The 18445-nt window shown below is 38.8% G+C and overlaps 1 protein-coding gene and 1 long non-coding RNA gene across 3 annotated transcripts in view; both read left to right on the top strand.

Annotated features, from left to right (window-relative positions):
- Positions 1-16114, top strand: part of PDE6H (phosphodiesterase 6H) — a 40478-nt gene extending 24364 nt beyond the window's left edge. The window contains exons 3-7 of one of the 2 annotated variants that reach the window (XM_037514296.2): positions 1673-1817; positions 9606-9779; positions 10786-10826; positions 13857-13934; positions 16092-16114. In XM_037514296.2, the coding sequence (XP_037370193.1) occupies positions 1753-1817; positions 9606-9779; positions 10786-10826; positions 13857-13933 (357 nt within the window). In that variant the 5' untranslated portion in view covers positions 1673-1752 and the 3' untranslated portion in view covers position 13934; positions 16092-16114. Of the gene's footprint in view, positions 1-1672; positions 1818-9605; positions 9780-10785; positions 10827-11154; positions 11208-13856; positions 13935-16091 lie in introns of those variants that run through there. The other variant, XM_037514297.2, reaches the window with a different exon arrangement.
- Positions 16115-16123: 9 nt separating this feature from the next.
- Positions 16124-18445, top strand: part of LOC129145987 (uncharacterized) — a 193827-nt gene continuing 191505 nt past the window's right edge. Inside the window, exon 1 of the long non-coding RNA XR_008552262.1 lies at positions 16124-16159. This is a non-coding gene — a long non-coding RNA (uncharacterized LOC129145987). The remainder of the gene's footprint in view (positions 16160-18445) is intronic.

Here is an 18445-nt window from a genome sequence, read left to right as displayed (position 1 = left end):
TGAGCCTATTTTATCTTTTGTAGCTAAATGTGTTTCCTGGAGACAGCAAAAGGTTGGGTTTTGTTTCTTAATCCAGGCTGCAACTCTGTGTCTTTTTATTGAAGAGTTTAGTCCATTTACATTTAGAGTTAATATTGATATGTTAGCATCTGTATTTGCCATTATGTTTGTCTTTCGAAAGGGAAGATTTTTGAGATGATTTTTTTCCTGCTGCTTCTTATGGGTTTTCTGGGTTGCTGTCTTGTCTTGCATCCAGTTCAAGATATAAAGTAAAAACGAAAACAAAAACAAACAAAACCCCACACAAACCAAATGTAGGGAACTTATTGCCATCTTGTTCCTTGATCTTAAGTGCCCTGTCTGTTCTGCTTTTTTTTTTTTTTTGTCTTGACCTCCTAAAGTACTTTTGTGTTTGTTTTATATGAAATATCTAAGATTTTTATCTGTACTTAGAAGGAGAAATTGGGAGACATATATTTACTCTTAGTCCAAAACCAGATAGAACATAGATTTTTAAGATTGAAAAGCAATTCAAGAATTTTCTAATCCCACCCACTGAGAGCCAGATTAAAATTGTTCTAGAAGAGTTTTTTGAAGCTGTAAGCTTGACCATTCACCTCACCATTCTCCTGGGATTCCCTCCAAGGGAGAAGAGTTATCACACAGCAGTCTCCCAATCTCCACTCCCACAATGAGAATCACTGGGTTACAAATTCTGTTACTGATGAATGTGATTTATTTCTCAAAATAGAATGGAGAACAATCGAGTATCTTAGAGTGCTAAATCCTCATGATTTTACATGTGAGGAAACAGACTCTAAGAGGTGGCCCTCTTCTCATATAGCGGAGATGTGGTAAACCGAGCCTACACTTAGTCTAGAATGGTATGCCTCAATATTAATGTGCAGGCAGATCATCGTGGTACCTTGTTAGAAGGCAGATTCTGATTCATTAAGACTGGAGCAGGGTCTGAGATCCTCTATTCATAGCAAGTGTGGGTGGTGCTGATGCAGTTTTATCTATCGGTCGATAGATACAGATATCTTAAAGATTTATTTATTTATGCATACAAGAGCTGGGGTATAGGCCAGAGGTGCGGGGAGGGTGAGAGGATTCACCAGAGACAGAGTGGGGAGCAGAACAGGCAGAGTGACTTGAATACACTGCTGAGGGAAACAGTGGGCGAGAGATATCTGCTGTGCCATGTGGCCAGGGATCAAACTGGTGCTGCAGTGGCTGTGGATTGCTGCATAGTGCTGAGAATTAACCCCTTGTGCCACCAGGGAGGCCATGCTATTATATTTTTGAGTAGCAACATTCTGAACTACTCACCTCAATTGTCTTTCCACTGTCTTACGAACTGGATGGAGTCTTTCCCCAAAGAAACAGAGAATGTGTAAGGGTCTGACAAATAAACATGTGCCTAGTGTGTAGAAGGTGTGAATGGTAGTAGAGACACAGAGGTGGGGGTGGAAATAGCCACCCAGAGAATTCTGTGCAAGGTGTTTGCTGTCTTTAAAACGCCTCTAATTTTAGTAAAGACTATGAGAAAGCTTATCCAAAAAACCCTTAAGCTCTTTAGCTGCCAATGTAATCTGCTTGGTGTTTCAGGTTAAGGATCTTTCTCTGCCTCAGAAGGATAAATTGACCTTCATTCTCTATAATCTTACAGAGTACAGTACTCTAACAAGTAACAATTCAGGGAAAGCAAACTGCAGTGCACTAGCAAGGCATGAGAGCCACCAGCAACACATGCATCTGAGTCCAAGTCTGCCTTGCTGTTGTGTGGGAGAAAGACAGCTGTTCAGTGTTCCCAGGTTTGTGCCTTCCTCCTGGCTCTGTTACTAACTTTATATCCATCTTGAATAGATCACTTAATTTCTCTCTGACAATGTGTCAAAAGAGCTTAGTGACACTGGCATATGGGCTCTGGTCATTTAAAATCGTGTCCATAAAATTCATACATAAAATGATGTACAAATTAATGTTAGTGTGTCAATACAAATGAAATCTAGTGTCCCAGTGGATTGGGCAGGCTGTTTTATAAGAATATTCCATTGTTAGGAAACTCCTAAGTCTGTCCCAGTCTCACCCCATATTCTTCCAACTTCTTTGCATCTCAGTTGGTGCTCTAGGCTTATGATTGTGAGATTAATTAGCCTAAGAGTATTATGGAGAGAGAAATCAGGATGCAAAGCTTCTTTTTCATCTACTGTGAAGAAGGCAACCGGACAGCTTATAGCAGCAACATTCAGCTTTTGAGTATTTCTCAATTTCTGGTGAGTTTAAACAGGATATAATTGGAGGATTTTGTGGGATGGGGGTTGATCTGGATCTAAAACAAAGAAATGGAAAAGAGCATACTGGACCTTTGCGCCTGAAATGGGTGAAAACATGAAGAAAATACACCCAAATCTTCCTTATAATGCCATGAGACAGGCTAATAGGTGAAACTTGATTATTACAAGGTCACTGCAAACCGTGATTACTAAGTTCATTTAAAAAGAACCCAAAACTGACCCTCCCTTTTTGTGGCTTCACAGCAAACAGGAAAGGAGGGTTTTGGGACACTGAAGGACCAAGAGCAAACAGTTCTTTACTCTCAGGATGTGCTTGAAAACTTGGCCCAGGCACCGAGAGGCTGACGTGAGAGTATAGGCTAAGGAGAAAGCCAGAGGTGAGGGAGCATGGGAATGACCACAGTGCAGCGCGGGTGGCTTCACTTTCTCCCTCTGAGGGTAAAGTATTTGTTTGTACAATTCTGAAGCAAGGTGCTTGCTGGATTTTTGTTTTTGTTTTTTCATGACTCTGGTTTGGGTCTTCCTTGGCTCTCCCTTATTATCTCTTCCTTAGCAGGAAACTGAGGGACATTGAACTACATTAGTGCTTCTGTACCAATACCCACCCAATAGCCATCTTAATCAGTCAGCACTGGAGCTGTCTCTCTCTCCATATATTTGCTGAGAAAGAAAGAACAGATGTCTGGGGTGGTGACAGCAATATCAGGGAACCTGACTCAAGAAACTCCTGAAACTGTTTTTCCTTTGCTGGAATTTTATGTTAGTTCCTTCTTTGCAACTTTCTACAGCTAAGCTCTGTTGCCTTGGGTCTAAGGTGACAGTAGCCCTGGTTCCTGATCACACCCCGCCCCCCCCCCAAACAAAAGCAAAAGCAAAAACAAAAACGCTATGCCTTGAAATATTTTTCTACATCTACTTTTTACAGAACACTTCTTCATTTTCAAAAAGGGAAGGGGCTACTAGCATTGCTTAAAGAACAGGAAAGCCTTTTGCCTCACAAAGGAGTGGATTACCTGACACCTTTGGAGACAAATATGTGAAACTCATCATATTGTAAAGATCAAGTCAGGTACCAAATTCCAGATGATTTAGCTTCAGGGATGCCCTTAGAATTCCTAGGAAAACCTTGTCAAGATATATTCAGCCTTTGGTGATATTTGTGGCTGACAGATTTCCAAGGCAGGAAATGGTCTTTTTTGTTCTATTCCTCCCAAGGGTTTTTCTGGGGGATCAAGAGGGTAGATCTTTGACATGACAGGGTTTGTCTGGTGAGGAAGGCACTTAGAAATGAAATGAAATATTGTACATGAAATACATAATGCATGCAGTACCAATGATCCTCCCTAGTGCAAATATTGATGGACCTGAGGATCCAGGGATTAAACAGACAACTGTTATACAACTCTTTCTGATGAGAATTCTTTCACAGAATGTCTCATCTTTAAAATTAGACACAAACTGTATAATCCTAGTGGAGCAAATTCAAAATGATCTAATTGTGCAAAAGAAACTTGCAAGAAAATAACAGGGCAGGAGGGTGGGGAGAGGGGAATGTAATTGGGGGAAGATAGAATTCACGTATGATTTTTAAGTTCTTTAGGGTTTGCTGTTAGAGATGTCAAGGACTCCAAGGTATGTTTCTTAAGACATAATTTTGAAACCAGGAATGAATTAGTAGTTGGGGCATGTGGGGGATGTAAAGGATTACCCAGCAAGTGATGATGATAGTTCCCTCTCAGGTGCATGACAAGGATTCTTCAGCAGTTGGCTGAGAAAAGGGGGTGTGGGAAGTCCAGGTGAATCTGTGCCACAACCATCCTGACTCTCAGATGGTCTAGTATTTATACTATTTACACTCTTTTTTTTTTTAACATTTTGCACAAAACATTCTATGCATATTATCCCTTTTAATTTTCCATATAACCTTAAATAGAAGATATTATTTGATTCATTTTATAAATGGACTGAGGTCCAGATAGATTATGCAGGTTATTTACCATTACAGTTTGGTTTGTGGAGCAGGAATTTGAAACAATATCTATTTAATTCTTTTTTTTTCTTTTTAAGATTTATTTATTTTTTATAGAAGCACCTCGTACAGTCAGAAGCATAGGACAGTGAGAGAATTCACAAGAGCCAGAGCTCAGGAGCAGAACAGGCAGACTGACTAAGTACACTGTTGAGGGGAGCAGCAGGCACAGCAGGAGAGGTCTGCGTGCCATGTGGGACCCTCGCCCGGTGGCCGGGGATCGAACCAGTGCTGCAGAGGCTGCAGGCAGCTTTGCAGCCCAGCGCTCAACCACTGAGCCACCAGGGGAGGCCCGGCTATTTAATTCTTAAAAACATACTCTTTACAGTATAGTCCACCCCAACCGTAATTGACTTATTAGGATTACCTTAGACCCCCACATTCAGGAATGAACATAGTAGGATCCTGGTTAGAGATGCCATATAAAGTATAAGATTTCCAGTTAAATTTAAATTTCAGGTAAACAAGTGAGTTTTTAAAAAACATTTAAGTATAGACCATGAACTAATTGGGAAATACTTATGCTAAAATTACTCATTTGTCCACATCCTCGCAAACATTTGTTGTTGCTAGTTTTTTTATGTGCCATTCTCACTGGTGTAAGATGGTACCTCATTGTAGTTTTGATTTGCATTGCCCTGATTGCAAGTGATGTTGAACATTTTTTCATATGCTTGTTGGCCATTTGTATTTCCTCTTTGGAGAAGTTTCTTTTATAGCAGCACTATTTACAATACTAAGCTTTGGAAACAACCCAAATGCCCAAAAATAGATGACTGGATCAAGAAGATGTGGTACATATATACCATGGAATATTACTCAGCATTCAAAAAAGATAAACACATGCAATTTGCAGCAACATGGATGTCACTGGAAGGGATCATGCTCAGCGAAATAAGCCAGAAAGAAAAAGAAAAATACTGGATGGTCTCACTCATACCAGGAATCTAGAAAACCTAAATAAGGGACTAGGAAAAAGAATAACTATAAGAAAGTAAAAATCAAAATCAACAAAGTAAAAATCAAAATCCCCCCTGCCAGAGACACACTGGCAGGGGGGGAAAGAGTCAAAATAAGGGGTCAAAATAAGGGGGTTGCAGTTGTATGGGGAATATAAAAATAAAATTAAAAAAATAAAATAAAATTACTCATTTGTCATTTATCTGGAATTCAAATTTAACTAACTGTTCTATATATTTTTTTCATTTGCTAAGTCTAGTGATTCTCTGCCTATTCTGCTCCCTACTCTGTCTCTGGTGAATCCTCTCACCCACTGCATCTCTGGAGCCTATACCCCAGTTCTTGTATACATAAATAAATAAAAGTAAATCTTTTTTTAAAAATCTGGTGATCTTAATCTTGGTAAGTGTTCCAAATAAGAGAAAGGAAACTTTGTAGTTTCTTACTACATTGAAGGGATTGGGAAGTCAAAAAAACTTAATCCAAGAGAAATTCTCCAGTTTTCCTCTGTGGCTTTGGCAAAGCTGGGATGGGTCAGTTCCTGGTAGCACACTCTGCAAATAATGCTGCTCTTGGCTGTTCACCTGTGATTCCCATGGTCCCAGCTCCAACTTGGGAGAGATACAAACTTTGCCTGTTTACCAGGGCAGAATAGGACCCACAGCACAAGAGTTAGATTTAGTGAGTTAAAGGGCCAGCAGCACATTTTCTAAAGCCACTGAGGGCTTTGGGAGGTGAGAGCTGCTAAGGCCTTATTTCTGATTTGATGGATAAGGTCACAGGGTAAGGATTTCACAACCTAAGCTTCAAAGTTCTAGATCCGCTTCTTTATTTATTATTTATTCATTTGCCAAACATCTGCTGTGTGCCAGGTATTGTTGTAGCCTCCAAGGCCACAAAAATGAACACAAACTGAAAAAAAAAAAAAAAAAAGACCTCATGGGCATATTTCATTGGGGAATTAAGACAAGATCCATAGCATGAGCAGGCAATCCAGGATCCTGGCTGGCCTGGTTCACCATCCCTGGCACCAACTCCCAGATTAGTCAATGTGTTTCTATTGAGCAAGTTGAGAACTGGCAAGAGAGAATGAAAATAGCAACTGGGAAAATGAAAATAAGGAAAAAATATCTTGGAGGAAAGGAGGAATTTAACATGACTTTGAAAGTAAGATGGAAAAGTTGATGAAGTTATACAACGTAAGATTTGAGGGTTATATAGTGTGGTTGAAAGAAGAAAGATGGTTAGCATATATCAAAGATTGCCAGGGAGAGTTGGATTTAAGAGTATTAGCATAAATCTATGATGGATGAAATAAGGAATTCTATAAAAACAAATCTCCCAGCAGTAGGTTATGGAAGGGCTTAGTTCAAGGCCAGTTCAAGGCCAGTTGTAAGTTCTTTGGAGTGTTTAAAAATATTCCTTCCCAAAGAAGTAAAACTATCACTATTTGCAGATGATATGATAATATACATAGAGAACCCCAAAAATTCCACAGAAAAACTAATCAAACTAATCAATTAGTTTAGTAAAGTACAAGGGTACAAAATCAACACACAAAAATCAGTAGCCTGCCTACCCACAAACAATCAATCTGAAGAAGAAGAAATCAAGAAAACTATCCCTTTTGTTATTGAAACAAAAAAATCAAATACTTGGGAATAACCTAACAAAAAGAGGTAAAGGACCTATACAAAGAAAACTGTAAAACACTGTTAAAAGAAATAGAAGATGATGCAAAGAAATGGAAAGACATCCCCTTCTCATGGATTGGAAAAATTAACATTATTAAAACGGCCATCCTACCAAAAGCAATTTACAGATTCAATGCTATTCCAATAAAAATTTCAATGACATTCTTCAAAGAAATAGAACAAATATTGATGAAATTCACATGGAGCCACCAAAAACCCCAAATAGCCAAAGCTCTCCTGAAAAAAAAAAAAAAAAGAAGGGAATGGTGGTATGGTGGTATCACACTCCCAGACTTCAAACTACTACAAAGCCATAATAATCAAAACCGCATGGTATTGTAACAAGAAGAGACACATGGACCAATGGAACTGACTAGAAAATCCAGAAATAAACCCACAGATTTACTGTAAACTAATCTTTGACAAAGGAGCAAAGAATATGCAATGGAGCAAAGAAAGTTTGTTCAGTAAATGGTGCTGGGAAAACTGGTTTGCTACATGCAAAAGAATGAAGCTTGATTACTACCTCACACCATACACAAAAACCAACTCAAAATGGATTAAAGAACTAGGCATAAGGCACGAAACCATAAAATGTATAGAAGGAAATATAGGTGAAACACTACCTGACATACACCTCAGTAACATCTTTAAAGACACATCACCCAAAGCAGTGATAGTGAAGGCAAAGATAAACAGCTGGGAGTACATCAAATTAAAGAGCTTCTGTACTGCAAAAGAGACAGTAACCAAAACAAAGAGACACCCCGCCAATTGGGAGAAAATTTTTGCATATAACACTAATGATAAAGGACTGATCACAAAAATCTACAAAGAGCTGATGAGACTCAACAAAAACAAAGTAAATAATCCAGTCAAAAAATGGGCAGAAGAGCTAAAAAGAAACTTCTCCAAAGAGGAAATGCAAATGGCCAAAAGGCATATGAAAAAATGTTCAACATAACTTGCAATCAGGGCAATGCAAATCAAAACTACAATGAGATACCATCTTACACCAGTGAGAATGGCACATATTAAAAAAAACTAGCAGCAACAAATGTTGGCGAGGATGTGGAGAAAAAGGAACTCTCCTGCACTGCTGGTCGGAGTGCAAACTACGGAGAGCTGTGTGGAGATTCCTCAACCTGCTAATGATGGAGCTTCTATATAATCCAGCAATTCCACTCTTAGGTATTTACCCAAGGGACACAGAAACATTAATTCAAAAGGGTACCTGCACCTCTATGTTTATAGCAGCAATATTTTCAATAGCTGAGCTATGGAAACAACCCAAATGCCCAAAAATAGATGACTGGATCAAGAAGAAGTGGTACATATACACAATGGAATATTACTCAGCAATCAAAAAGGATAAATTCATGCAATTTGCAGCAACATGGATGGAGCTGAAAGGGATCATGCTCAGCGAAATAAGCCAGAAAGAAAAAGAAAAATACTGGATGGTCTCACTCATAGCAGGAATTTAGTAAACCTAAATAAGGGACTAGGAAAAAGGACCAATTATAATAAAGTAAAAATCAAAATCAACAAGCAACTATACACCAAAGACACACTACGGGGAGGTTGGGGGAGAAGGGAGTAGGATCAAAACAAGGGGGTGAGAATTGTATGGGGACTTTAACCAAGATGAAAATGCATTGTGCAAAAATGAAAAATGATGTAAAATTATATAAAATAAAATTTAAAAAAATATTCCTTCCCATGATAATTAGTATCAACACTTTTGATTGATAGAAATTTATCTTTGTTAATGATTTTTTTAATGTATTTGAAGAATGATGATGTGCATTTTAAAAACCCGGGAAAACCAAATTGGAAGGCGCATGATTTGGGTAGGAGAAAATGATGAAGATGTCTAAGAAATGTGTGGTTAAAAAACCTGGTGTCTGTCTGGATTTGAAATTCAGAACATATATATCACTTGATCTGTCTTCATTCATATACCAATTTGTGTGTGTGTGTGTGTTTGTGTGTGTTAGGATGTATTGACTACATTCATGGTTGTTGATATACCTGACTCAGAGCTTCCTCTATTCAGACAACTACATTTTAAACACCCAGAGCTAGGAGAAAATTATCTGGGTCACTTGAGAATTAAATAAAACAAAAAATAAGGGCTATCAAGAACAAAGGTCATGAAAGTGGGCTAATAAACAGTCAGGTTATTTTGCAGCTGGATGGAGAAATATGTAAAATGTAAAGAACATATCTGCTATAAAGACTGTAAAAATAATTTTGTCCATTTTCCTCCCTTTACAAATGGTGGAACGGTATTCATGGAGTGGAAGTAAACCCTTAGAATAAATTCACTTAGAAAGCCAGTGGTGGAAAACTGGAACAACTTATCTACCTGGATTTTGGTGTTACTTAAAACTTGTATTAGTTGTCAGGTTACATTCCACTATATTAGTGCCTCCATTTATTCATAAATTATTTTCTATAAAATTCCTTTCAGAGACTATAACCTTTCTCCTTTGGTGTCAATGTAAAATACTGAGCTTTTTATCAAGGCGTTTTTCTTCCTCTACTTACAGTGATGATCTAATAAGCAATTGTTCCCATTTCTTAAAGGGTCTCCTTTTTTCTCTCTCACTGTCTAAGGAGCCTGAAGAGAACCATCACCCACATAAGGATTATCAAAATGAGTGACATCGCTACTTTGGTGCCTCCAGCTTCAAACCAGGACCCTACCACCCCACGCAAAGTGCCCCCCAAGTTCAAACATAGGCAGACTCGCCAATTCAAGAGCAAACCACCTAAGAAAGGTGTGAAAGGGTAAGACCAAGATGCAAAATATGACTTTCTGTTGTTTTCCCTCCTACAAGACAGCTTTGGTGTTGAGAAATTAATGCTTTCAATATTAACTTGAATAAAAAGTCTCCATCCTATCCTCTGTTTTCCTTTCTAACACAGTCATTGCTGAATCATGTCATTAACCCTGGCATCTTTATTCTTTTAGCATCCAGGGATACAGCCAAATGTAACAGCAAATGGAATCTGTCACAATAACCTTCACCTTGAGCTTCCAGACTTTTCTTTAACCATTCTTGTTTGCCAACATACTCTGCTTTAATCTTTAACACATAATCGCCAGTCATTTCCAGAATACAATTTATTCTTATGACTTCAAATCTTATGTCTTTAGTTCTATGTTTTTTTCTTTCTCTCCTTGGCAAAATTCTATTTATTTTCAACAGGCATTCAAATGTCAGTTCCTTTTTTGAAGTCATTGTTGACTCTATTTGACAAACATCAACTTCCATGTTTGCATTTTGTACGTTCAACTACTATAACTTGTATTATTTTAAATGACATTTGTTAACTAACATCTGTTCCCTGAGACCAAGGTCCCTCAGAGAAAATGTATTTGTGTTTACCTTATCTCTCTGGGCCTACAACTATGCCTGGTACATAGTAGATGCTTCAGAAATACTTTTGGATAACTAAACAAATCAGTGGATTAACTACCTTAATGCCTTTTATATTGCTTTCTCATTCCAAGTTCTTTTTTAGAAAGTGGATCTTGACTAAATTACCTCAGGGATAATTCTTTCTGGCTATCAATTGTTTTAGGATAAATTTTTATAGGAGGAAGCTGGGGCCCATTGTCCAAAATCTGCCTGTGGAGCATTTTCTGCCAGTTCAGTGCAAACAAAGGGAGTTTCTAAATACAAAAACTTAAACCTCTTCTTCCCTATTGAGTGAGGAAATGCTCTGCATGAGTCATTTCAGAATCCATTTGCTCTGAACTTAGCTCATTTCTTTTTCCTTTTATCTATAGATTTGGAGATGACATTCCAGGCATGGAGGGACTAGGAACAGGTGAGCCTCCAAAGGATTAAGTAAGACTTTCTTTACTGTTGCAGTTTTACCTTTTCATGTACCTCAAGCCTCAAGGGGCAGTTGAAGGTTACAAGAAATACCTAAGGCAGAAAATACTTTGAAGACTTAAAAATATGGGGGTTTAATTTAAACTCCTGAGTAAGTGTGTGTGGCCAGACATGAAAACTAAAATAAATCAGACAAGTCTCAGAGTTGAGTGAATCCTCTTGTTTTGTTGAACAACTCTTAAGTGCATAAAATGATGGATTATAAGCTTTCATGTAGAAATATTTTCAGTTAGTCTAGCCCAACTTCTTTCTTTTTTCAGAAGAGAAATCTGATACAGAGGAATTAAGCGACAATTTGAGGCCACAGAGTGAGGTATTGGAAACAAGGGTGGGGCCTGGAGAACCTTTCCACTCTGCAAACCACTTACTTGCCAACTTCCTTTTTTTTTTGAAACATGTTCTCTGTCACCCAGAACAGGACCTGACACTCTGAATATATCCAATACATGATTTTTAATTTGTTTGAATAATTTAACCTAAGATACTGTAAATTCCTTTTAAAAATTAATAGACTTCATTTTTTTTAAGAGCAGTTTTAGGTTTATAGAAAAATGAAGCAGACAAATCAGACTGGCTATAATACTCCCTCTACCATCTATTATTTTTTAATTTTTTTTTTAGATTTTATTATTTTTTTAAAATTTTTTACACCATTGTTCATTTTTAAGCAATATCTGCTCCCCCCAACCCCCTTAAGTGTAGTCCCCATAGAGTTTCCTTTACCAATGCACCCGTGCACCATCACCTCAGTCCCCTGTGCTCCTCCCTCCCTCCCTCTGATCCCTCTCCCTCCTCCTCCCCTGCAGGATGTCTCTGGTTTATAACTGTCTGTTTTCGATTTGTTGTGTTGTGTTTTGTACTGTTACTATTTTTTTACACTGATGTCTTATTTGCTTCCCCTATATTCCTGCTATAAGTAAAACCATCTGATATTTTTCTTTTTCCTTCTGGCTTATTTCACTGAGCATAATTCCTTCTAGTTCTATCCACGTTGCTACAAATGGTGTGAGTTTATCTTTTTGATTGCTGAATAATATTCCATTGTGTATATATGCCACATCTTCTTGATCCAGTCATCTATTTTTGGGCATTTGGATTGTTTCCAGGTTTTACCTATTGTAAATAGTGCTGCAATAAACATAGGTGTTCTTTTGAATCAATGTTTTTGTGTCCTTTGGGTAGATCCCTAGTAGTGTCTACCATCTATTATTTGTCTATTATTAGCATCTTGCATTAGCGTGATGCAGTTATTATAATTGGCAAACCAGTATTGACAGTATTATTAACTAAAGTCCATGCTTTCCTTAAGATTCATTCTTTGTGTTGCCGAGTTCTGTGGGTTTCGACTAATGTTATACACTATTAAAGTTTCATGTTTCATATAGAATGGTTTCATTTCCTAAAATGCCTTGTACTCCACCTGTTCATCTCTCCCTCCCACTAACTTGTTTTTTACTAACTCTGTAGTTTTACCTTTTCCACATTGGCATATAGTTGGAATCATACAATATGTAATTTCTTCAGACTGGCTTCTTGCACTTAACATTGCATATTCATTTAAGGTTCGTCCCTGTCTTTTCATGGCTTGATAGCTTGCTTCTTTTTGTCACTGAATAATAGATATCTCATTGTATGATTGTATCACAGTTCATTTTATTTTGGGATGCTTTGGTTGTTTCCAAGTTTGGGCAATAATGAATAAAACTTGTGCAGGTTTTGTGTGGACATAAGTTTTCAACTCATTCTGTGTATTTTGATAACTGGTGGCATGCACAGTTTTCCATGTTCTTACCAGGGAATTCATTTTGCTCTCAAATGCCACTCCTGGGATATCAAACTGATTTTTTTATGTTTAGCAACTTTATAAAGCCAATTTGCTGTTTTTTTAGATCAACTGATTTATAGTTTGGACAGGTATACAAAAGCCTAGAAAATTCTCTTTGGACTTTGGAAGATATGCTTGACTCTGCTAGCATATATGGAATAGTGGAATAAGGTTTATACTGAGGGAAAGTCTGAGGTCTTTGACCTGGCTTAGACCCATGTCTAAGCCATGACAAGTGATTTTTTTTTTCACAAGTGTTTAATCTCTCTGGGCTATGGCCAACTTCTCTGTAACTCAGGTTCAATAATATCATACTGCCTGAAGCAAGTAACTGGATTAAATGAAACCTTAGGGTCACTTCTCAGTGTGATTGGAGGTAGCATTCAAAATGTAAATGTGTTAGAGAAGTCCAGTGAATACATCTAGATCTCTAGGGGGTAAGAAGACTGGATTTGCAGACCAGGGCATTTAGTGATCTTTTTCTCATTTTATCCCTTGGCCTGGCTACAGTTCCACTTCTGTTCCTTCCTTAGTAATTGCACTTTGGGGACACTCCTTGAAATCTGTGAGCTGCCCCCAAACAGGGTTACCTCAGTCAAAATCTTTAGGTCTGAGCTTCCCTGGTGGCACAAGAGGTTAAGCGTCAGCACTATGAAGCAACAATCCACAGAGTTGGATCCCCAGCCAGGGAGGTGACCCACATGATGCAGCAGACCTCTCCTGCCTCCACCCGCTGCTCCCTTAGCAGTGTATTTCAGTCAGTCTGCATGTTCTGCTCCCCACCCTGTCTCTGGTGAATCCTCTCACCCTCCCCATACCTCTGGCCTATACCCCAGCTTTTGTATGCATAAATAAATAAATCTTTAAAAAATAAAAAACAGTATAAAACTTTAGGTCTCTTCCCAAAAGAGGATGCAGAATAAAGTTGACAGGATGCCTTTGGGTGGGGGTGGGGCAGGCCTGTTCTCTGGATGTCAGAACCCTGAGATCTGATCCGTCCAAGCCTGCAGGGCCTTTCTACAAAACTTTTCACAGTGAGTAGGAGAGAGGGGGCAGGTCTTCTGCTTGAAGAATGTCTTTTGGAACTGAAGAGATTCTCCTGGGGGTGAGACTTATAAATTCTTCCCTCTCTTGCAGATATCACGGTGATTTGTCCTTGGGAGGCCTTCAGTCACCTGGAATTGCATGAGCTCGCCCAGTTTGGGATCATCTGAGGTGCCAGAGATTCTGCCACTCTCAACAGCATCTTCTGTAACTTTAGTTACTGAACTGCCAGTCTTAACATTCAGCTGTTCAGAAGTAGTTTCTTTGGCTTACAAAGTGATATCCCTTAAGTTACTGAGATTCCTCTTGATGTCAGTCTCTTGTAGTAATAGAAAATATAGGATGAAAACTGACTTCTGTCAAGCTTATCCTATCAACTGGTTAGAAGCCATCAGAACTTCTCTAAATTTGTTTATTTAAGTCCTTCAAATCTATTTTTGCTAGGCATTCATTATGATCAATAGTAGACTTTTAAGATAACATTTATGTCACTCTCCCCCCTTCTTACTTAATAAAGGAGCTATTTATCTTGACTCTTAAGATGAAGTTGTATTAAATGCTACATGCAAATACCCATATGCAAGGACCCGTTAAACAAAGAAGACAGAGTCTTACCATGCTAAAGAGGCTGTTAGGAGACAAGACCTGATTCTTATTTGTATCTTTGTAAACCCTGAACCTTCTGGGTCTGAATTTTATTGAATTAGATCATTCCTGAGGTCCCAAGGCACTATAAGTTGTGAAAGCCTAGAGATTTAAACCCAGGATTCTGACCTCATGAGCCTTCTTTTTTGTTTTTTTATTTTTATTTTTTATTGCCTTGATTCAGTTGATCAAAAAGATTTACATAGGTTAAAGTACAGTTACTCAAATACCAAGGATGGGGAGTTGACCCTCTCCACATAAAATGATGGTTTGCTTCATCCCTGAGGCAGTGTCAAATGCAGTGTGCCCATAGCACTCTTACCCCAATGCTTTGAAAGCAATTGTGCAACTTGAATGCTGCTGCTGTCTGACAGGCTCTTTGGTACTAGCAGTGTTCATTTCTTCATTTCAATTTTGTAAACTGTGGTAACAATGGAGTAAAGTAACTGTAAAGAGAGGCAGGATCACAGGAGAATAAAGATTTGGGTTCTAATCCTGCCTATTCCAGTGAATTGTTTCATGATTTTGGGCAAAGATTTTAAGCTGTGGATCCTCCAGTTAGCCTAAATGAGATAATCTAAGGTTGTGGTAGTAATAAATTCTGTGGCTTTGAGGTTAGCAGTCTGTGCATGAGAATTAGAGGAGTTCAGCACTTAAGAAAGCCCCTTTTCCTGTGCAAATGACTCATTTTACTTCTGGCCAGAAAACTTGAAGCACAAGGAACACATCTAGATCTATAGAGGGAATGAGACTGGCTTTCTAGGCCATGGACAAATTTAAAATACTCCTATTTCTCATTTTAACCCTTGGTCTGATTAGAATTCCACTTCTGTTTTCTCCTTAGTGGGGAAAAAAAGTACAAAAAAAAAAAAGTAAGGTGTATATTTAAAAGTGGAACTGATACCGGAATTGTCAGGCCTAGTCTCCCAGCCAGGAACAGATCCCAGGCTGCAGGGGCAGCGCTGAGTCCCAGCCACTAGACCCCCACGGGTTGGTGTCTCACGAAGCCGCAGCAGGAACTTCGCAGACACTCAGGCAAGCAAGGGAGAAGAGGCAGGTTTGTTTAGAGAAAGAAAAAGTTTATTGAGGAGAAAAGGAACAGAAATAAAGTGGGACTCCCAGGCCAGGAAACCAGGCCTGGGAGGGGCAAGGAAGCCAAAGTGGAGTCGTGTCTCAGGGAATATATACCTTCTTTCCCTCATTATTCTAAAGCTCCACCAGTCTCTTTGTGATTGGTTAGTTCTCGGCTGTCTCACTTAATTTGCTACTGAGTGGGGGATCTTCACACTCCTTATCTAACAGCTTTCTCTTTCCCCATTTGTTACTTCCTTATCTTTATGGCCCGGTCCTCGGATGAGCATCTCTGCATTGAAGTTAAACAGCTGCCCTTCTAAGTTGTCCTTAAATTAAACCATTCTCCATTTCCCCAATCTCTACCTCCCTTTATCACCTGAAGGAAACCAAGGCCAGCGTTAACAATGTTGTCCTTGGTCCTAGGATGTTTGTTTTTCCAGGTGGAATTAGTTACACTCCTCTTGCTGCCCTTATCTCTGAAGCCTTCCTCAATTCTCCGAGGTCCCTTCCTGCAGTGTCCCTAAAACTGCCTAATTCCTAGCTTGCCCTGTGTCTCAGAACCATGACATGTAAGGAGTATAGTGTTAAGTGTGCTTCCCTCTCTACCAGGAGCTCCTGCCTCCGGCCTGCAGCTCCTGGTGACAGCCAGAACCTTCAGTCTGCCTGTGTTCATTCTGGTGAGTCTTTCAGTTAGGGAGGTCTGGGTTCTTCTCCAGCTGGGTGACACTCTGGTCCACATAACTTATTTTGCAAATGCTTCTTTATTTTATTTTTTTTTTAAATTTTTTTTTTAATAGAGGCATGTTTTATTTATTTATTTATTTGTTTGTTTGTTTTTTATTTATACAAGCACTGGGTACAGTCAGAAGCGCGGGAGGGTGAGAGAATTCACCAGAGCCAGAGCAGGGAGCAGAGCAGGCAGAAGGACCGAAATACACTGCTGAGGGGAGCAGCGGGCGGCAGGAGAGGTCTGCGCGCCATGTGGGACCCTCCTCCGGTGGCCGGGGAGCAGCAGGGGATCGAACCGGTGCCGCATAGACCGCGGGCAGCTTCGCAACCCAGCGCTCAACCGCTGCGCCACCGGGGAGGCCCCTGCAAAGGCTTCTTTAAACATAGAGCAATAATATTGACAAAACACATTCATCCAAAGGAATATATCCAATTACCAGGATAGAGAAAGGATCTAGAAACCATACTATATGAAATACTCTTGAAGAAACTGATTATATTTATCCTGGAGGAGAAAATGATAATTGCCAGCAAATATTAGAGATGTTGGAATGAACAGGATGAAGCAGAGCTTTTTCAGGTAGCATTTAGTGGTAAGTTGGACTAGATCTAATTTAAAGCCCAATCAAACTCTAGAATTCTATTCTTTCTATTGCTGAACTCTAATTCTTTCATTTTTATTATTTCTATTAAGAAAAAGAACACCCTTAAAATATAAACAGCACATATGAAAGAGATAAAGGTAAACCATTGTTCCTGTCAAAGTTTTGGCAACAGATATACCAATACTCAAAGTAATTGAGGAAGATTTCACAAAAGATCTGTTTACAAAGACTGGGGAAGGGTTAGGGAGAATCTACAAAGGCAGTACAGTAACTTGGGACTAGCAACAGTGTCTGGGCTACATGACCAACCCTAGACCTGAAGGAACCCCAAAAGATCAACTCTAAGGACCCCTTGGGAGGGCAATAACCTTGTAGAGGGACAGAACCAGCCCATGTGATCCTGTGGGTATCAGTGGAGGCTAGGGGTGAAGCTTGAAAATACCCATCTTTGTTCTTTTCCATTTTCTACTCCTCTTGATATTTCCCATTGGAGAAACACACTGGAAGTCAGAGGGAAAAGACACTTATTGATGTGGTCAGTAAACTTACTTCCAACAATCAAAATCACCTCCAGCAGCAGTGATGAGGTGGGGAGAAGTGAAGAGTGGATGTGAAGAAGCAAATGGGAAATATCCAGCATAATAATGATACCAATGAACAAACACTGTTGATCAGCCAGTGATTTTTAGTTAAGAATTAGGAGATAGCGTGGAAGAATACAGTAGACAAGAGAACAATTACAGAAGGAAATTATAGAATTCGAGTTTGGAAGAATTTTTGAAATCTGACACTTTCCTGCTAATAAGAGCTGTTGAGGATCTCGTATGAAAAACACAAAAATTGGGCTGTACCCTATATTTTCTGAATAAAAATCTCCAAGGGCGAGCTCTTAGAATTTACATTTTTAATAAGGGCCCAATGTGATTCTTTTCTTTGTGCCAGTTTGAAAGCACTGATGTGTTCCAAGCTCTACATTTTATCCATCTATTTAAAAAATCATTCATTCTTTGTTACTATCAGTTTATTATCACATTAAAAATAACAAAGTATATATATTAAATCACCTGAAGAATGACCACATTTCCTTAAGATGCAATGAAGTAAATGTGTGCTTCTAAACAATTAAGCTTAGCTGCAGAGCAAAAATTAGAATATATAAGTTGTGAAGCCAACTCAGGTTTTATTAAAAATTGTAAAGAAATACAGATTGTAAAATCATTTGGCACAGCTAATGCCAAAAATAATTGCTCTGGGATGGTGGATCCAAGCCTCAGAATTAGTCCTTATCACTTAATGAAATTACACATTTTTCCTTCAAAAATATACATGAAGTTCTGCTTACATTTTTAACATATTATAAAGCAGATTAGATGTCCTGGACATCCCAAAGTCTCATTTTAAATACAAGGAGTTAGCTAATTCTTAATTTTACCACCCAGTGACAGACTTAACCAGTCAGTCCCGCTTGCCCTCATGTAGTATGTGTGAGAACTGGGACTAACATTCACATGTTGTGACTTACAGACTGCCATTGATTAAATAGACACACAACTTCATTACTCTAGACCTGGGCCAGTTAAATGCTTCTTCAGTTGCAAAGTAGATCAGAGAGTTCAAAGTGTTATTACT

The sequence above is a fragment of the Talpa occidentalis genome, unplaced genomic scaffold (genome assembly GCF_014898055.3).
Source record: "Talpa occidentalis isolate TD23 unplaced genomic scaffold, MPIMG_talOcc4v2.1 talOcc4.16, whole genome shotgun sequence".
In the NCBI taxonomy this organism is placed as follows: domain Eukaryota; kingdom Metazoa; phylum Chordata; class Mammalia; order Eulipotyphla; family Talpidae; genus Talpa; species Talpa occidentalis.
The sequence above is the reverse complement of the archived record's forward strand: the minus strand, read 5'-3'. Positions and strand labels throughout refer to the sequence as shown.